The sequence below is a fragment of the Calypte anna genome, chromosome 4B, assembly GCF_003957555.1.
Source record: "Calypte anna isolate BGI_N300 chromosome 4B, bCalAnn1_v1.p, whole genome shotgun sequence".
In the NCBI taxonomy this organism is placed as follows: domain Eukaryota; kingdom Metazoa; phylum Chordata; class Aves; order Apodiformes; family Trochilidae; genus Calypte; species Calypte anna.
This window is the reverse complement of record NC_044249.1, coordinates 594,536-612,632: the sequence shown is the minus strand read 5'-3', so window position 1 is coordinate 612,632 and position 18,097 is coordinate 594,536. Positions and strand designations below refer to the sequence as shown.

The following is an 18,097-nucleotide window of genomic DNA, read 5'->3' as shown; positions in this document are numbered from 1 at the left end:
AAGCAACACACAGTGAAAGAGCCACCTAGGTCTTACAGAAATTGCTGCAGTGATCACCAAAATCACCTCCTCTCTAAAGTGTACGTGTGGGAAGAAATAAGGCAGAGAAATAAAAAGCCTCAATGACATGATATTGAAGAAATATTTATAGTCAAGAGCCCTGTCTCACAGTGAGGCACACCTAGACAAGTATGATGAGCAGACAAGCCTGTGCTATGCACATATCCATCTGTGATAAATACACAGTACAGAGTTTTAACTGTCTCACAAAAATCCTCTAAATTCCTACATATGTATGATACAACTTTAGACATGACAAGAGTAATTGTGTTAGTCTTACCACCCTGTACTTCTGCAGTAAATACACTGAGCAGCTTAAGTAAACAGCCTCTAATACATACTTAGATTTTTGCAGGAACCCTACAGCATACAGGCATAAAAAAAGAAGAAATAGTCTGGCTGCATTTCTCTCAGCTTAAAAAATGTAATTAGTCGACTCTACTGAAACAAACTAAAATCCTGTGACAACATAAAAATCTGCACCCTTCAAATACCCGAGCACAGAAGTCTCTCCTATGTTCTAAAGATTCTGCTTATGCATACCTGATTTTTCTTGGACACACATATTTCTTTACTACTAAATTATTTTTTCACCAAGCTAATCATAGCATCTTCCTAGTATCCATACAGTATAATTACGTAGCAGATTGACATTGTTTCAACACCCAAGTATATCAGACCAGTGTCACACAAAATTCAGTTCAGATTCCTGGAATAACTTAGCTTCAAGGAAAAAAAAATCATGCTAGAGTTAAAAAAAAAAAAACAAACAGTATATCAAATGAAAAAAGCCATCTCTCAGGCTTCATACCGTAACTCTTGAACAGTTCAGGTTGCTTCAAGGGCAGTTCAACTGTTTCTCTAATAGTTCTGAGCTGGCTGCTTAAACCACCTATCATATCATAGGTGACTCGGGATTCACAGTCACCATCTTCTGATGCACTGGTCCTTGTTTCAATAAAATTGATTCTAGTTCTTGAAGAAATGAAATAAAAAGTGTCTGTATTGCTTATTGCTCCACTATTGCCAGTTAGTGGGAGTTCCTCGCTGCCTCCTTTTCCAGAAGGCTCCCAGTCATGGGCGAGGTCTGCACCATCTCCCTGAGCTGAGTCTTGACCACCGGCTGCCACACCAGAACTGGGTGTAACCGGTGAACTGGGATCCTCTGCTTTGCTTGGTGTGCTCATGGTTGTAAGCTCTGGACTAGCATCCACGTCCATCTTGCTGAACTGCAAGGACAAATCCAATGTACTTGTCTCCAAATCTGATCTTTCAAGGTCTGGCTCATGCATGTCACTGGGAATGGCACTGTGCTGGGCAATCAGCTCTGCACCATCAGTTCCTTTTACTTTCATCACCACGATGTTACACAGTTTGCCATAGAAAGTGAAAGCCAAGAGGTTTCCTGGTAAAACTACCTTCCCCTCTATGAGAGTAAAAAAGAAAAAACAAGAAGAAATTTCAATCTGCTTTGGCAGCAATAACATTCAGACATTCTTGTATCAGGATAATTCTTGACCAGGAAGCCTAAACAGTACTATCAATTACCATAACAAAAGGTAGTTAGGTAATTTCAGGTAATTTATATGATACTTTTGTACACAAGCAGACTACATTGTATAAACATTCATCAGAATCATATGTATTCCCTTATATTGAGCTCATAAATAAATTGAGCATTTAAAATTTCATACATCACACGGAGGAAGATCATGGAAATAGTATTGTAAGAGTACAATAGTAAAAATACTTTTACAAAAGTAAAAATTTTGTATTTGTTGTGTACCATGTAGTTTCACAACATTTATTGTGTACCCCATCTTCTTTGACAGTCTAAAAAAGGTAAGGTTTTAACATTTGTGTTGACAGAGATAGGCCAGGAAATGTGAATGCACCCCACAGGCACAAAAACAAGGGTAAAAACATAAACAAGATTTATTATTTCCAGCCAAACTCATGAATTTGGAATGCAGCTCATGTTTCCTGCCTCTTAGCATAGTGAAACTGCTAATAACTCCTGAACCAGAAGATTCCCTTTGAGTAGTACAATTTGTAGTGAGTGCTTTCGGTAGCACTACCTTGTATAACATCCCCTGCTTTTGGTTAAGAACATAAGAGGAAACTGTTTGCTTTTCTATCCAAAACTTGATGATCTACTACAAAAATTATACTGTCAGAACAGAAGCAGTGAAACTTATACCTAGGTTTCTTAGTAGACAGACAGACATTTCCTCAGCATTAACGGTGGCATCTCTGTCCCTGTGGTAGGAAAAAAAATTAAAATAAACTTCCAAGCAGTACCACTTCAAAAGTAATAATCCTCACCACTGCAGCACAACAAACTGAAACGATAGATGAGCACTTCACAGTCTTCAGATCATATCATCTTAACCCTGATTCAGATATTGAACACACAGTAACTAAAGAAGCACATATATTTATTTTGGGTTAGGTTTTCCACACAAAATGCTGCAATAATCAATATCATAAGTTAGATTTTTAATTTTTTTAAGATTATTAATATGGGATGTATGCTTCTCATCTCACCAGGCAGAATGGCCATTGCTACATTTACTGAATAGAAGAAGCTGCAGCTTTTTCAGGTCTCTTTCAGCCCTGCAAACACACATATACATCTTGCACTGATTAAACTAGTGCCTTGAGCACTTGCAAAACTGTGCATGTCTTCAGTACTACACATCCACTACCAAAACACTTCAAGTTTTCCTCCCAACACATTTTCTAGTCTTATTTGGGCTTAAGTGACTCAATAGCTACTCAATAGCCCTAAGCCACTTCTCTCAGCAGTCCTGGCCACGCCTGCAGCATTGTCTCAAACACTGTCTCATTACTGGGGTATAACACACGACTGAACCTGTATGCTTTCAGCCTGAAGCAAACAAAAGGTGAAAGGTGTCTTACCCGAATTATATTCTCTGGTGTTCATGTTAAAACATTTTGCATCACATTTATGACTCACTAAAAGCCCAGACATCATTATCTCTCTCCTTCTCAGATACATTGCAATGTAGAAGGCTATGGTGATCCAATTATTTTTCAGTGAGAGTTTATCCATAAAATTTTCCTGTTTCATTTCTGGCTTCACCTTCTATTAAAGCCATTAAACTCCTTTTTTTAATTCCTGAGGACTCAGACCACACATCCTGTGCCAATCTGTATTAGCCTCAGATATCAGTGCTACTATTTTCACAAAGAAACAAAGGTTTCACTACAGCCATTTTTTAGACAAAGGTCCAGAAGCTTTGTAAGCGCTTGCACCTGTGTGATAACAAGCATTACACCTGGAGCTGAGCAGCACAAAAGGGATTTAAAGGAGGTACAGCTGCTGTAAATAAAAGGATAGTCAACGGGGGGAGCTCTAAACCTAGAAATAAAAACCCATTCTACAATTCTATTGATCCAGAAAGCAGCTTGAAGGAAAGAGGAGGATTTTGCTCCTCAGTTGAGATTTTGTACAACTGCACTCCCCCCTCCCCTCAAAGGAGGCAGCAGATAGCCACCCATTACCAAAATTCAGTCTTAATCCTACAAATATCTGCATATGTTTGACTTTGGGTACTGATTTCACCAAAGCAAGAGAGAAAAATGGCATCTTCTAAGAGGCAAGAGTCTGCAGCAGCAGATACACCATGGTATAGCTAGGCTGTAAGAAGTTGCATACCTCAGCTTTACAGTGACTTCCTCTGCCTGGATGACAGCACCCGTCACGGGCTGCACAGTGACAACATCACCTGGATGTACCTTCAGGTTCTTCCGTGTGCTTTCACTCAGACCAATTTTCCCACCTGGAAAGCCTGTGGTGGGCCAAGCAGTACAGACCTAGGAAGTGTTTAAAAGCAAACAACTGTCAGGTAAGATTTTTCCCCCCCCATTTCCAATCCTCCAGTTGAAGTCAGCCTTGTTTTGTGACAAAAAATATGGGCAGAAGGAGTAGAAAAATTAAGTTAAAATCTGGTGCCATGGAGTAAAATACAGGAAGTACCGAGTGCTTACGCCATGATCCAAGGCAATTTTCAAGAGAGTAAGGTTTGTATTTTGCCTACAAAGGAGATGAAAAAAATCAACCAGGACTCTACACATTCTGCATATGATACAAAATCATGCACTATGAGGAAACAGAGGGAAACGTTACAGATCAATGAAAAAGACTGTACATGAGTTCTCTGCAAATAAAATAGGTATGTGTGCATATGTAATATGCAATATAACTTATATTTTCACACATGGCCTATAATTTTTGTGAACTAAATCATCAGCATTGATTCTTCCCAGTACTGAGAACTCACAAAGATGTAGCTACAGTCTAGAAAACATGAAAAAGCATATTCATTATCTTTTTATTGCATGCTTCATTCCCAATGTAAGCTCCACTTTGCTCCCCAGGGAATACGACAGGAGGACAGTGAAAGCACAAGGACATGAGGTGTAGGGACAAGAAACAGCCTCACCTCCTGTCGCCCACTGGCTGAGGAAAGCAGTGCGGGACGACCTATGCAGAGGCGCGCAGACTTCATGCTGCTCAGCGACAGCTGGGCCAGGGCTCTTCGCAACATTTTGGGAACTTTGTCATCTCCTAACGTTTTCAGGAAAAAAGAAAAAAAAAACAAAACACAAAAAAGCACCACATCGTTTTTTCCTGCCTGTCAGACGAATTCAGTACTTCTCGTGCTTCCCACAACCCTGACGAGAGGCCGCGCCCAGCAGTGAGGGAGCACCGGGACCCTCTGGGGGGAACTGCGTTGTAACGGGCACGCGCGCGGGCCGCTAGCCACCTCGCCTCAGAGACCCCCCCAGCCCGGCGGTTCCCGCCTTGGTGAGGGGCCGGGGCAGCCCCCGGGATCCCGGCTCTGCAAGGACTCCTTTCCAAGCACTCCGCTAGCCGCAGGCCCTGCTCCCGCCGCCCGCATCTCCCTACCTGCCTCCACGGCCTCCACGACGCCCACCGCCAGCAGCTCGCCCTCCCCGGCCCCGGGCGGGGCGGCCCGCGGGGAGACACCGCCGCCAGGGACCGGCCGTCCCCTGCTCTTCCTTCGGGAAGAGGCCGACATGCTTCCTCGCCGGCTGCCGGCGAGCGGTTCCGGGAGCAGAGGCCGATCCCCCCCTGGGGGCGGCGGCTTCCGGCTTCCCGCCGCCCTTGCCCCGCACTGCAGTCCGCAGCGCCATGAGGAGGTTTTGGCGGGCGCTGCGCCGGACTCGGCGCTGCGGGACCCTAACGGGGCTGCAGGAGCGGCCGGACAAGTTCGGGGGGGTGAGCGTGGACCTGGGCGAGCTGAGCCACCCCCTCCGCCTGGAGCCGACCGTCTTCGGGCGGTGGCTGCAGGGCAAGTGCGGGGTAAAGGCTTGCCGGGGCAGCGGGGTGGGGGGCGGCGGGGCCCCGTGGCGCCTGAGGCCGTCAGTGGAATCACCTCAGCCGCCTCTGCTGCGCTGGCCGGGCCGGTGGTGGTCGCCTTGCAGACACAGCCGTGTGGTGGAGGGTGTCGGCTGGGATCTGTTTATTTCCCTGTGCACATCCCAGCAAAGTCCCTCGTGTTCTGCGGAAAGACCGCACTGTATGACGCCATACGCCGGGCTGGCGGCATCTCCTCTGCTGATGTGTGTCCCCAAGGCCAGAAGGACGTGGAGCCGCTGGAGCTGTTCCAGAGGGCCACAAAGATGGCGGGAGGGCCAGAGCTACAGGCTCAGAGAGTTGGGGTTGTTCCGTCTGGAGAAGAGGAGCCTCCAGGGAGACCTCAGAGGCTGAAGAGGCTACAGGAAGGCTGGGGAGGGATGTAGTGATGGAACGAAGGGGGACAGTTGTAAGCTGAAAGGGGGTAGATTTAGATTAGATATTAGGAAGAAATTCTTCGCTGTGAGGGCGCTGAGCCTCTGGCCCAGTTTTCCCAGAGAAGCTGTGGCTGCCCCATCCCTGGCAGTGTCTCCGGTGAGGTTGGATGGGGCTGGGAGCACCCTGGGCTGTGGGAGGTGTCCCTGCCCATGGCAGGGGTGGCACTGGATGAGCTTTGAGGCCCCTGCCAACTCCAACCATTCTGTGTTTCTGTGGTGAATCCCCCGTGCGATGTGTGGCAGGGCTGGAAGCGCGGCGGTGCCTGAGGTGGCAGCAGCCCCTCAGCCCCTGTTCCCGCTCTGCAGGCGCCGTGAGGCGGTGGCGGCGGGAGGGCCGCACGGCTGCCTGGATCCACCTGCCCATCCTCCGCAGCAGCCTGGCGGCGGCTGCCGCCTCTCAAGGCTTTGCTTTCCACCATGCTGAGCAGGGCTCGTCCACCTTGACGCTGTGGCTGGGAGAAGGACCCAGCAGGCTACCAGGCTACGCCACCCACCAGCTGGGGGTTGCAGGTTAGTCACAAAAGCCTTCGGAACTTTGTCATCTCCTAACGTTTTCAGGAAAAAAAAAAAACAAAACACAAACACCACATCATTTTTTCCTACCTGTCTGACGAATTCAGTATTTCTTGTGCTCCCAAAGCCCTCACAGGAGGCTGTGCCCAGCAGTGAGGACACTCTTGGGGGGAAACTGCGTTATAGCAGGGCACACACACACCCCACAAGCTGCTGGACTTCCCATCCTGTTCTCTGCCCAGCCAGTGCATGGGGAGCTGCATTCGGGTAACTACAAAGTGAAACGTTGCTTATGAATGTGCCTGTGCAACCGTGTGGCTAAAACCAGGCCAATAAAGTGGTTTCTCAAAACAGTTCCAGTTTGAGAAAACTGTAAACCGCTCAAGGAGAAAACATGGTCCTGAATTAAAATTTATCTCACAAATACCTTTACAAACAAACATTTGGACACTATACTCTTACCCATCTAGACCTCCCACAGTTCACATGAACTCAGCTTCACCAGAATAGTTTTGTGTTCTCTCTCAGTGGTCTTCCACAGATACACAGTTACCTGTCCCATCACTCTGTAATCTGGAGCAGTACCCTGGTGTACTGGGGAAGATGTAATGCTCACCACTTAGGCAGACACTTCTTCTATTACCAGCTTGAGTGGTTTATCCTTTGCTGGCAGGGATGTTAATTCTTCACCAAGTAGTGTTAAGACCTATAAATAGTAATTTGAAAAATCAAGTTAGGATAAGACTCAAGAGGTGGATTATTTGATGTCTCAGCAGGTCAGGTGAAAGTAAATTTTGGAAAAATACAGCCTTTGATTACAAAACAGTGCTACTACTACATGCAAGGGGAGTTTTCAGCTACAAATACCAGCAGAGGGCAGAGTAGAGACTGAAGATAGGCCGGGGTTTTTTCAATGGACATGTTGGAGCATGTTTTCCTGAGGTATGAAACCCTCACCCTGAAAATATGTGGCATTAACCTCGAATAAGATAATGCATTCTCCTAGAAGAAGCACTGTGTCACTCTTTACGTTTATAACTTGGATGTGTGAGGAAACATGGCTAACTGAAAGGGGATTTTTCTGAAGTGCTATTTAAAAGAAAGTAATGTAATAGATGTTTTGTGATCCTGATGGTTATCAGGAAGGACGTAATACAAGAAAAATCCTAACTGTGAATCACTCGAGTGAAGGTTTGAAAATGCAAAAAATGACCTTTCAAAGAATAATTTGCTGTTACTCTTTGAGATAAACACTTTGCACTCTGCAAGCAGCAAAACCTTTTAAGGAAATAAAAAATTCCGTTGATACAGGAATATAGATTTTTCAGTGGGTCTCAGTCATTCCAAGAATACACTAAACAGTGTGGATACTGCCCAGCGTATTTCTATTCCATTATCTTTATACTTCAGGAGGGAGAGCTTTAGTGGTGGAAGGGCTCTAGTCTATTTTTAATTCTTTTTATTGCATTAATAAACTAATTAAATATGTGCATTTATATTGTGTGTATGAGCCAAACCAAGAGATGTTTTTTATTTCCTACACAAAACACCCCACTCTGTATTCTAGACAGTTTCTGCAGTAAAGAGAAGCCAATCTGGTGAGAGTCTTCATCTCAAAACTGGCCGATGAGTTAGAGGACAAAGCCCTGACAGTGAAAAGTGGGGGTGCTGAGTGTGGTTTGCTCACCAGCAGGAAGGCAGCATGGGGAGCAGGCAGCAGGTGGGTGCCTGCATTGCCAGACTGACCAGCAGCTGGTTTCCATCCTGTCTGGAGGTTCCCACACAGTGACCAGTGCTCAGCCAGGGACAGTGCCTCAGCACCAGCCAGCCAAGTGATGACAAAGGTGTGAATAAGCAAGGTCAGGTCATATTTTGCCAGACTAGATCAGAGTTGCCAAGCAGAGAGGAGCAAACGTTACTCACTGGGTTTGGCCATCATTGTTTGGAAACAGTGGAATATGTGATGTGTTTTCCAAGTAACTTACTGCATCTGTTTGTAGGCAGCAGGGTTTTCCCAATATGTACAGAAAAGCTTTCGGTGTATGAAATGATTAACAAGTTTTTGAAAAGCAAATTGCAGAAATTCTCCACCTCCTGGAAGGAAGTGGTCTGCCATTCAGAAAGTGGCATGTGTGTAAATATGCCACCTAACACTGGTGTGGGAAGACAGGTTGAGGAAGGGAGGAAAAGTGAAAGTAATTCTCCCTCACATGTAGTATAAGCTTTACAAGATGGCTGTTCCTCATTGCTGCCTGCCTTCATCTTGTTGTTGGAGCAAAGTCACTGGAGTTGAAGAGAGAGAAGGGTCTCTGCACACTCATCAGCCCTGGCCAGTCCTGTTAGTTAAAGAAATGGGTAAAATGAGGAGCTGCAAAGGAAGATGACATTACAGAGGTTATGATGGCCCAAAGAATCAGAATTGATTTAAAAGCAGTTCCCCAGTTGTTTTGCACACTAATACCTATTCCTGTCTGCTGATGTTTACAATGCAGGCAGTCACGTGCACTCTTGCAGGTGTGACAAGTGCTTTTTAACTCTGAACTTTTCATAATGTGTTTACATCAGTCATAAGTAAAACAGGTAGAATGAAGGTATTTTTCCCCTCCGTTACTCATTGTTTGGAGTTGACCAATTAGTTTTATTTTTTTAAAATAATTTTGTTACCTATTCCCCGAAAGAGAACAGTCAAAACAAAGCAGTGATGTAATAGCCATTACTTGGTTGTGTTAGGAGGTAAACCTTTCCAGACAGTCACTCTGGCCTTGGATGATTTGCAGCTCCAAGTAACACAGTTCAGCAAGAGGCAGAGTTTTTAAAACCACAGTTGAGACCTGCAGCCAAGCTCTGGCCTCACTGATTAGATCAGACAGCAAAGTCCCATTAGTGTTTCTTGTTTCTTCTTGCTTGGCATTTCGGTATCATCTAACAGAGATTCTGGACATCTCACAGAGAGTTTCACTGCTAAAAATCACATTCACAGGCATCGATTTCTGAGGAACAGAGGAGAGAAAATTTTCTTTCTGTCTAATTCAAACTTCAGTTTTCTATCTTAAGAAGTCCTCTGTAGCAAACCACTTAGCTGATTAATGTCTTTTCTAGAAAATAATCCCTGTAATCACCTCATACAAAGTTGCTCTTGCTTGCCTTTTGTGCCCTCATTTACTCAGTACAGTACTGGAACCTGGACCCTGTTAAATACTATTTACAGGAGGAATGAAATCATAGAGTCAGAAGCCTTGGGGAGGTAGAGATGTGACTACCCTCTTAAAGCACGTCCTTTGATATAACTTGAAGGAGCACTGGTACTTTATGTTTTAGATATCCTCCTACACAGAAATCTGCCATGTATTGTTAAAAACCAGAGCCAGTTTTGAGCTGGCCTCTCATTCCTTAATAGTTCCCTTCTGTGTAAATACTTCCCCATAGCATTTTAGATGTGTGTATCATCACAGAGCTGCCCATATCCTCTTCTTCCTGCTGTTAAATGATATAAGCATGTTTTTAATCATTACCTACTGATTTGAAACCCATGCACAACTGATGTGGAAAAGAGCCTAGAAAGTTGCATCACTGTACTCATTCTGCTCACCACAGCACACTTTAAAGTCTGAGAAAAATCTTCTATAAAACAAAGACATTTTGGAAGTTTGACCAGTGAGAGGGACATGATGATTAAGTGTGAAAGCACTCGAGGTTTAAAAAGTAGGAAAAGTTGTAATGTGTGAGAGAAAGTCATGGGCTGAGCATGAGGACACAAGGAAAAGCTGAAATTTCAGTAAAAAAAATACATGAGGATTTATGAATCAAGTGGAAGGGTCACTTTTCAACTTGGAAGCAATGCTTTCTGACTAACAAATTGACTCAGATTGCTGTGCAGTTCCTACCATGAGTTATTAGCTGGGTAGTACAATATGAGTACAATACGAATTTATAGTTAAGCAGCTGAACAGCATATCAGCCAACTGAGCGTATGAGTAACCCAGAAACAGGCAGGAGGTTTGCCATGACTTTTACTGGTGAAGGGTTCTTGCCCATCCAGAGACACTGGAAAAAAATCTGTTATTTGAGCGAGGTCACAGGCACATCCCTGCTGAAGCAAGCAGCTTTCCTAGATTATTTGGAAGACGTCTTGATCCTGCATTCTTTACTTCTAATAATACTAAAACAAGCAAATTACTATTTTCCTTTCATCTCTAATCCAGAACTTCAGTGTGGGAAGTACTTACTGGGCTGCAGCTAGCTTTGAATTTTTATTAAGGATACTTAACCTTTTTTTCATTTTCTGTTATATACCAGTTTTCCACCAACAGACCACTCTCTGTGGTTCATCCAGACAAATTTTGCTGTAAACTGAGTATCATTAGGGGGTTGTCGTGTTCTATTGCAACATCTTAAATTAAGGTTGTTATGACTGATGTATTTGTCTCACACTTAAGTCTTTCTCAATATTGCCCCTCCACTAGGTGCTGTTCTAGATGAAAGCACTGGGAAGGTGTTGGTCGTACAAGACAGAAATAGGGTAAGTTTGTTATGGGATTATAAAAGAGAGAAGTTCTTTTAGATAAACCTACTCTGTAGTATAAACAAAAGACCTTTTCTTGTTACAGCCCAGAATTGCCATAGTTAACTTATGGGTGTCTCAGGACACATCTATCAACAAATAAATGCATTTGAAAAAAAATACTAAAAAAGGACTTTGAAAATCAGCAGCTTTGTTGTTAGTTGTAATCTGATAACTGAATCAGCAGAACTAATTATCCTTTCTGCTTTGAGTTTTCTGTTTTCTCCTGTAAGTGGCCCAAGATCTTTGTTTGGATCTATGCAGACCTCTGGAAAACCCCTCAAAGCTCAAAGTAGATTTTGGGAGAATACTGATTTTGTTTGGCTTCAGAAATTCCAGACATATCTGTGGCTGTAAATAAGCAATAGTGGTTGGCCATGACCTGGAGACCACCTTTGTACAGCAGGTGTAAAGATTAATTTCTCACAGACTGAAGTCCTTAACCTGGCTCCTGAGAACACCAAACCAGAGTGTGGTGGTGCTGGTTGTGTGATGTGGCTTGAGGTGACCAACCATCCCCCTCTGGTCATGTCTCTCTCTGCCAGGATAACCGAGGTTTTAACACAGGAACTGCAGAAACCTCACTAGCAGTCGTCTGTGCCATTCTGCTTCAAAATTACAGAGTCTCTGGTGCAGGGAGATTCACTGTAATTTTCACGTGGAAACAATCAAAACTTGCATGCACCAACTGAAGTGTACTTGATTGCATCATCTTAATTTTATATAGTTATAACTGAATTTCATTGGCTGTATTTTCTGTCTTTCTTCAATGACTTCTCATGACCCAAAGCATCCCTGCAGCTGATTAACTTCAACACAATTCCTGAATTTCAGTGAAAGGGGCTTTCTCAGGAAGGTTCGGTAACTCCAGAAGAAGAGAAACATCCACTACTGATTTTATGTTTTTGCTTACTGCAAAGAACTTCTCTTTAGCAGGACCTTTAGGCTTACATTAACTACTAACTTTACAGTAATTACTAATTAAAGCATAAATCCAGCATGCAAGCTACAGGGTCCAAAAGTGGTTCCAGTTCTAATGAGTTTCCAGGAACAGAGTAGCACATTGTAGACTTTCAGAACATTACTTTTATTTTTCCTTTTGTGCACACAGATACTGTAAAACTGCATGCTTGCTTTTCAGTAAATCTCTTAAATGGGTCTCAGAGTGAAAACAGAAATTGTACATTCTGCTTATTTAGAAGGAAACAGTAGTTTCCTAAGCCCAGGAGGCTTAGGGTTTAACTTCTGAATGCTGTGGTTTTGTTAAAGGTCACCCACAGCCTTTTTAAGCACAGATCTTTCTTACCTGTTTGACAGTGAGACACCCAGAGCTGTGTTCAGGTGCCAGGTCCCACTCCATACCCACAGGCAAAGCACAAGAGGAACAGTCTGGCACCACTCTTCCCTCCAGCTCCTTCTGGAAAGGGGAATGGATCTACTCCAGCAACTATTGCAGCTTCCCTTTCCAGAACGCAGCTGACACCTAGCACAGCGTCAAGGCAGAGGAAAAAAAGTTACCATTTCTTACTCCCCTCTTTACAAGAAAGTCACACTTTCTACTGAGTGACAAGATTAAGTATAAAGCTGAAGTACATGAATATTCATGCATTTGTTACACAGCAAACAAACAGTGCAAGCAAATTGCCTCAGGGTCTGTTTCCCCACTTTCAGTTCCATCCCTCCCCTCCCTTCTCTTCCCTCCTAAGATGAACAATTGCCCTGAAATGGTGACTTTTAATTCAAATTTTGTTCTAAAAGCTTAAAAAAACCCACCCTTTAAAACAGATAGTAGAATTCTAAGAGCTGTTTGGGTTTAATGATGAAAGGACAATTCCACAGCACACAGGGAAAAGATTTCCAGGAACCAAAAGCAAATCTGAAAGCCAATAGACACATATCTGTATTTTCCATCTGCGCTATTTTTAATGGATTACTTTAAATTCCTCTCCAAGCCCTTGAAGCATGCCCAGAAAAAAACATTTTCCAGTGTGGTTGGTGAGATTTCAAATCACTGGAAAGCACACAACTTCCCCCTCTAAGCTGCAAGAGAAAAACTACTTTTTCTTCCAGTGTGTACCTTCTTTATTGCGTTCATTTCTAATTGAAGGTTAACTTTTTCCTACTTAAACTGTTAATAAGGAATGAAATAAAATTAATAGTACAAAGATGTAAAGGTAAAGCCTACAAATCTTTATGCGTTTGCAAGAGGTATAGGAACTGGGATGCCTCTACCTCTATCAAAAACAGCACTAAGACTACACTTCGTGTTCTGGTTTTAAGTACTGAACTTTATTGAAATTCAATAAATGCTTCTATATATAAATCACACTCAGTTCTTCTGCTCCATGCAAACAAATGACAGGTCACAATAAACTGTTACTACAGACACACAAATTCATCTTAAAGCCAGTGCAGTATAGAACTGTTTCTACAATCTTAAAACCTGGTAATAAGATTAAATATATATATATATATATATACATACACACATACACATACATTTTTTTAAAAGCAAAAACCATGGAGGTGGAATATATTAGTGATTAAATATAAGATTACATAGTCTATAGCAGCTTTAAAATATTCAACTACTATCTAGTTATCTAGCAGCACAGTTGTCTAATGACTGTTAGACAGTTTGTATTTTCAGTCAGTAGATATTCCACTATCTCATACAGACTGCAGCTATTTCTGATCATCACATTAGCAAGAACAAGTTCCTACTTAAAGCCTTACTGATGTTTGTAAAATTAATTACAATAATGCAAGAAAAAAATGTCATGTGTTAATTGGCTCCTCCATACTGGAGAGAACAGCAGCAGCTGCAGACTTCATTAGTACTTTTTCCCTCCCATACAGACCCTGAATGCATGGAAATTTCCAGGAGGTCTGGCTGATCCAGGCGAGGACATTGGTAAGTCCCAGGGTAACAGGTCAGACATCAACAGAATTATGAAGACATGAACAGAACTGAAATGCATCGTGACCCACATCATCCCATGACTAATCAGTTCTTGAAATTAATGGTGAATAGATGAAGTTACATAATCACAGAATCCCATGTTACATGGGAAGTTACATGATCCCACAACCCTAATGGCATCAGGGTAATACTATGTTCATGGCAGAGAAGCTTGGTATTTGTAAGTTACCCTTTTCCACAGTTTCTTTTAAAGGAGTGCCCTCAGCCAGATTATTTTTTGTAGGCTTGTTGGATATGCTGTAATGGGAGCCAAAAGTGCAGAGGATTAAGGTAATCAGTACATAACCCAAATAAAACTGGAACAGCCAGCTCGCAGCTCTTACTGGAATACAGGGCAGAGAACTCAATGATGTATTGAGCAAGAATTTCCAACTCTTCATTTTTATGTGCAAAACAAAAATAACTACACTTGCTTCCTTCCACCCTTGTTCAGTTGATTTGCTCAGACCAAGAGCTCTTTGGCACAGGACCAGCATTAGCTGTGGTGCCCAAGTCATGTGGGCAGCTACTTTCACCCAGAGGCACAGAGCACTTCAATATTAAAAACCAGTGCAGGTTTGAGGAGATCTGACATTTCTGCACAGCACATTTAGAGGTCATGGAACAAAGATGTTTATGTAGAGACAGGAAATTATGCTTTGTCTCCTTGTATCTCACCCCTGAAAGTCACGACTTACAGACTGGCTAATTGTGCAGTCAGGCTGCAGTTACTGAGTGGTTCTTGTTTTCAGAAGTTACATTTGCACACATTATTTCAGCCACGGATCAGTATTCAGATACAAATACATTCTTAAAATAACCAAAATGCTGCCCAGAACAATGCTACATCCAGCTCAGGTTTGCTGACTGTTTCATACCCTTGTTAGCAGTCTTCCTACAGCCTGTGGGGAGCTTGCATTCCAGTTCATTATTCCAACATATGGAGAAAGTTTCTAGTTAGCAAGATATGGCAGAGTTGTAGTTTTTGTAACTCAGGAATCCCATTTTAAGTCTTTTTTGTCAGCATGGTGACAGGAATCAAAATTACTTGCTTCACAATACAAACACAGTGAAATGGATTCATCTTTTGGGAAGAATCCCAAACACAGTGTTTTTCATCTGGCAAGGCTCCCTTTCACTCCTGGAGATACAAGAGAGATTTTTGTACTGTGGGAAAAAAACAACCAGCACTTGGAACAGCTTCCCCAGAGGAAAACTGAGTAAGGCAGTGTCCATCACTCAGTAACAGGTGAGGTTATGGACAGAGCCTGGGTATTGGTGCTGAGAAACACCTGGAAGCAAGGAGCTCCACTCCTGCCACTACTAAACTATGTAGGAATAAAAGTTATGATTCTCTGCATCACATCTTAATATTCAAGAAAACATAAATTAGTGAAGCATAAAATATAATAAAGCTTAATTTAATTTTTTTTAATCCTTACATCAAACCTTATAAACTCATAGTCATTCAAGGGACTAAATTTCAACTCTGAATTACAAATTGCAGTTATAATGCTTGAAAGGTCTGTGGTTACATGAAGGGACAAAACATATGGCTGCCTACTTTAATGAGTACAAACTGAATTTCACAAGTAATGTGAATAGTTCATAATGCAGATTAAGCAAAGTGCACACATTTTTGTATTTAATATTCCTGAAACTCAAGCCCTAGCATTTCTGCTAGTTTAATTGTCATTATATATTTATGTATACATAAACACACATTCTAATTAAAAGGGAAACAGAAAAGTGCACTTTATCTAAAAGCAATGCTCCAAGCTTAAATGAAATCCCTTATTACTTCATTTTTCTTACCGTAACCTGCCCCAACATTCCTTGTCATCTCAGCTGCTCGACTACTTTTTTGTTACACAGTTCCTTGCCTAGTAATGAAACCACTTGCCACAGGGAGTCTGTTTCACAACCACTATTCCAAACCAGAGGATCACAGAGGCCTCTCAGGGCACAATGAAATAGTTTCCCCAGGACTCAGTAATGGTAAATGAGTTTCATCCCCATGTACTTCTTCCCCACATGCAGCAGCCTTTTAACTAATTAACCCTGCAAGAAAGTCAGAAACATCCATGTTCTGCAGGCACCACGTACTAACAGGTCTCCAGTCACACAAAGACTTCTTCATACTTGGTGTAAACTTTACCCAGCTCATTCCATTGCAAGATGAAGACTGAGCTGAGGCAGAAGTGGGTGCAGAATCAGGGCTCTCGGGCCTCTGCTGGATAAATGATTTTGTTTTTACATTGCGAGCCACTCTGTGTCCTGAAATGGTATTTTCAGTATTCAAAACTACCCCTAAAATGTCTCTTTTGTTCACCTGACACTTCAAGATGCAAACTTCCATAGGGAGGCAAATCTACACGGCCTTGTAAAACACGTGTGGCATCTGGAAGTCAGCCAACACACATATTTACTGAAAAAGAGCTAGCTGAAGCAGGCAACATTGAACACCAGCTGTAAGTGGCATTTACCACTCAAACAAGACACAACTTTGAGTTCACACAGATATGGAAAAAGCTGGTATTTTACCTGCCAGCAGCTACCCCTGGCAGGTAGGATCTGACTAAAATGAAACTGCACAATCTGGGGAGACAAAGCGGACTGTCAGAAGTCTTACTTAGGCTCTTCCATTTAAGGTACTATTCAAGTGAAAAACCTCCTCTTTTGAAGAGCACTGGACAGGTGGGCAGTTCTCTGGCTGCAGGTGCAGTGCACAGACCCTCTCAGCCCTTCAACTTGGGGCTACGTTTGTAACGGAACGTTACCACTTGTGTCACTGGTAATGTACACAGAATGTACACCCACACAGGATGCAGTGTGTTTTCTGCAACAACAGGCTGCGTGCTATGCTGTGTCATGGCGTATTTCAAACGTGACTACACATAAAATACGCCTGGGAAAGGACTTTCTGCAAACAGTAATTTTACCCATTTTGTGACACTTGTGGCAGAGTGCAGGGAAACTCAGAGATCTGATCATCTGACATAGATACAGGTACTCAGCTGCACAGGGTCTGAACCCACAACTGCAGAGGCACAAAGAGGGACAGGGATAAGAGTCAAAAGAGGACTGAAAAGAGGATGCAACACTGTTTTAAGAGATCAGTGGAGCCAGTGACCATCAGAACATCCATTTCAAAACCAGACCCTGTGCAATATTATTGAGTTTCTTAATTCCATCATTTTGTAGAATATACACAAGAAAGGCACGTAGCTTGTCCTTGTGTCAAAACAGACTGAAGCAGAACAGAATGCTTCAAGTTAGAAATTTTCCGTGATCAAAATGTCTACAGAGTGTTAAACTATTCTGATTTGTATTGTAAGGATTGCTCTTCTCATGCAGGAGACACAGCAGTTAGAGAGGTTTTTGAAGAGACTGGCATTAAGTCAGAGTTCAAGTCCATCCTAAGCATCAGGCAGCAACATCAGCACCCTGGAGCCTTTGGGAAGTCAGACATGTACATTATCTGTCGCTTGGAGCCTTCCTCCTTCAACATCACCCTCTGCCAGCAGGAGTGCCTGAGGTGCGAATGGATGGACCTCGGTGAGCTTGCTAGGACAAAAGACACCACTCCCATCACCAGCAACGTAGCAAAACTCTTACTGTATGGATACCAGGAGGGGTTTGATAAGATTGATATAACTATGAGAGAGTTCCCAGCTGTCTACACAGGCCTGTTCTACAAACTGTACCACAGGGAGCTGCCAGAGTCCTATCAAAACATTACATGATACCAATATATTTCACATTTTCTTATATTAATAATTTAGAATTATTATTGTACTGTTACTTAGATGATATTAAAAGTATACATGGACTTTTAAGGTAATTATTAGAAAGTAATTATATCTTCTACTCTCTAAGAAGCTGTAGAGATATAAATTATTTTAAAGGTAAATACTGCTCTAAGTGTGCATCAGATTTGTTCTCCTTTACTCTGTAAAGCAAACATAATGTAAATAAAACAGCTCTACATAGATATCTAGCAGAAAACAAAAGTGTTGCTGGTCCTAAAAATACATTTTCCAAGTAATTTTACTTCCACATGCACTGGAACAAAAGGTTTGAAGAGCAACATAAAGAGAGTACCAAATTCATGTTTCAACCTGGTATCTGCAGAAGCAGTTAATGTTAGCAAACGG

General features: G+C 42.6%; 2 protein-coding genes across 3 annotated transcripts in view; one reads left to right on the top strand and one right to left on the bottom strand.

Moving 5' to 3' along the window:
- The window catches only part of SPATA5 (spermatogenesis associated 5), a 140,244-nt gene extending 135,066 nt beyond the window's left edge, over positions 1 to 5,178 (bottom strand). The window contains exons 1-5 of the mRNA XM_030450446.1: positions 4,997 to 5,178; positions 4,530 to 4,654; positions 3,743 to 3,900; positions 2,261 to 2,319; positions 872 to 1,486 (exon numbers count right to left, since the gene is read on the bottom strand). Coding sequence (XP_030306306.1) covers positions 872 to 1,486; positions 2,261 to 2,319; positions 3,743 to 3,900; positions 4,530 to 4,654; positions 4,997 to 5,129 — 1,090 coding nt within the window. The 5' untranslated portion in view covers positions 5,130 to 5,178. The remainder of the gene's footprint in view (positions 1 to 871; positions 1,487 to 2,260; positions 2,320 to 3,742; positions 3,901 to 4,529; positions 4,655 to 4,996) is intronic.
- Positions 5,128 to 18,027, top strand: NUDT6 (nudix hydrolase 6). 2 transcript variants are annotated; one of them, XM_030450447.1, is made up of 5 exons: positions 5,128 to 5,329; positions 6,211 to 6,414; positions 10,881 to 10,936; positions 13,838 to 13,892; positions 17,298 to 18,027. In XM_030450447.1, exons 1-5 carry the CDS (start codon positions 5,128 to 5,130, stop codon positions 17,684 to 17,686), a joined length of 906 nt encoding a protein of 301 aa, XP_030306307.1. In that variant the 3' UTR covers positions 17,687 to 18,027. The 2 variants fall into 2 exon arrangements, with proteins under 2 accessions (XP_030306307.1, XP_030306308.1); XM_030450448.1 differs by having other exon boundaries at positions 5,182 to 5,402.
- Positions 18,028 to 18,097: the final 70 nt, after the last annotated feature.

Bases quoted from the DNA above. Each gene is read 5' to 3' on its own strand.
- NUDT6 (XM_030450447.1), top strand. From the start codon at position 5,128: ATGCTTCCTCGCCGGCTGCCGGCGAGCGGTTCCGGGAGCAGAGGCCGA. The intron at 5,330-6,210 runs GTGAGCGTGGAC...CCCGCTCTGCAG, and splicing joins GGCCGGACAAGTTCGGGGGG to GCGCCGTGAGGCGGTGGCGG. The intron at 13,893-17,297 runs GTAAGTCCCAGG...CTTCTCATGCAG, and splicing joins TGATCCAGGCGAGGACATTG to GAGACACAGCAGTTAGAGAG.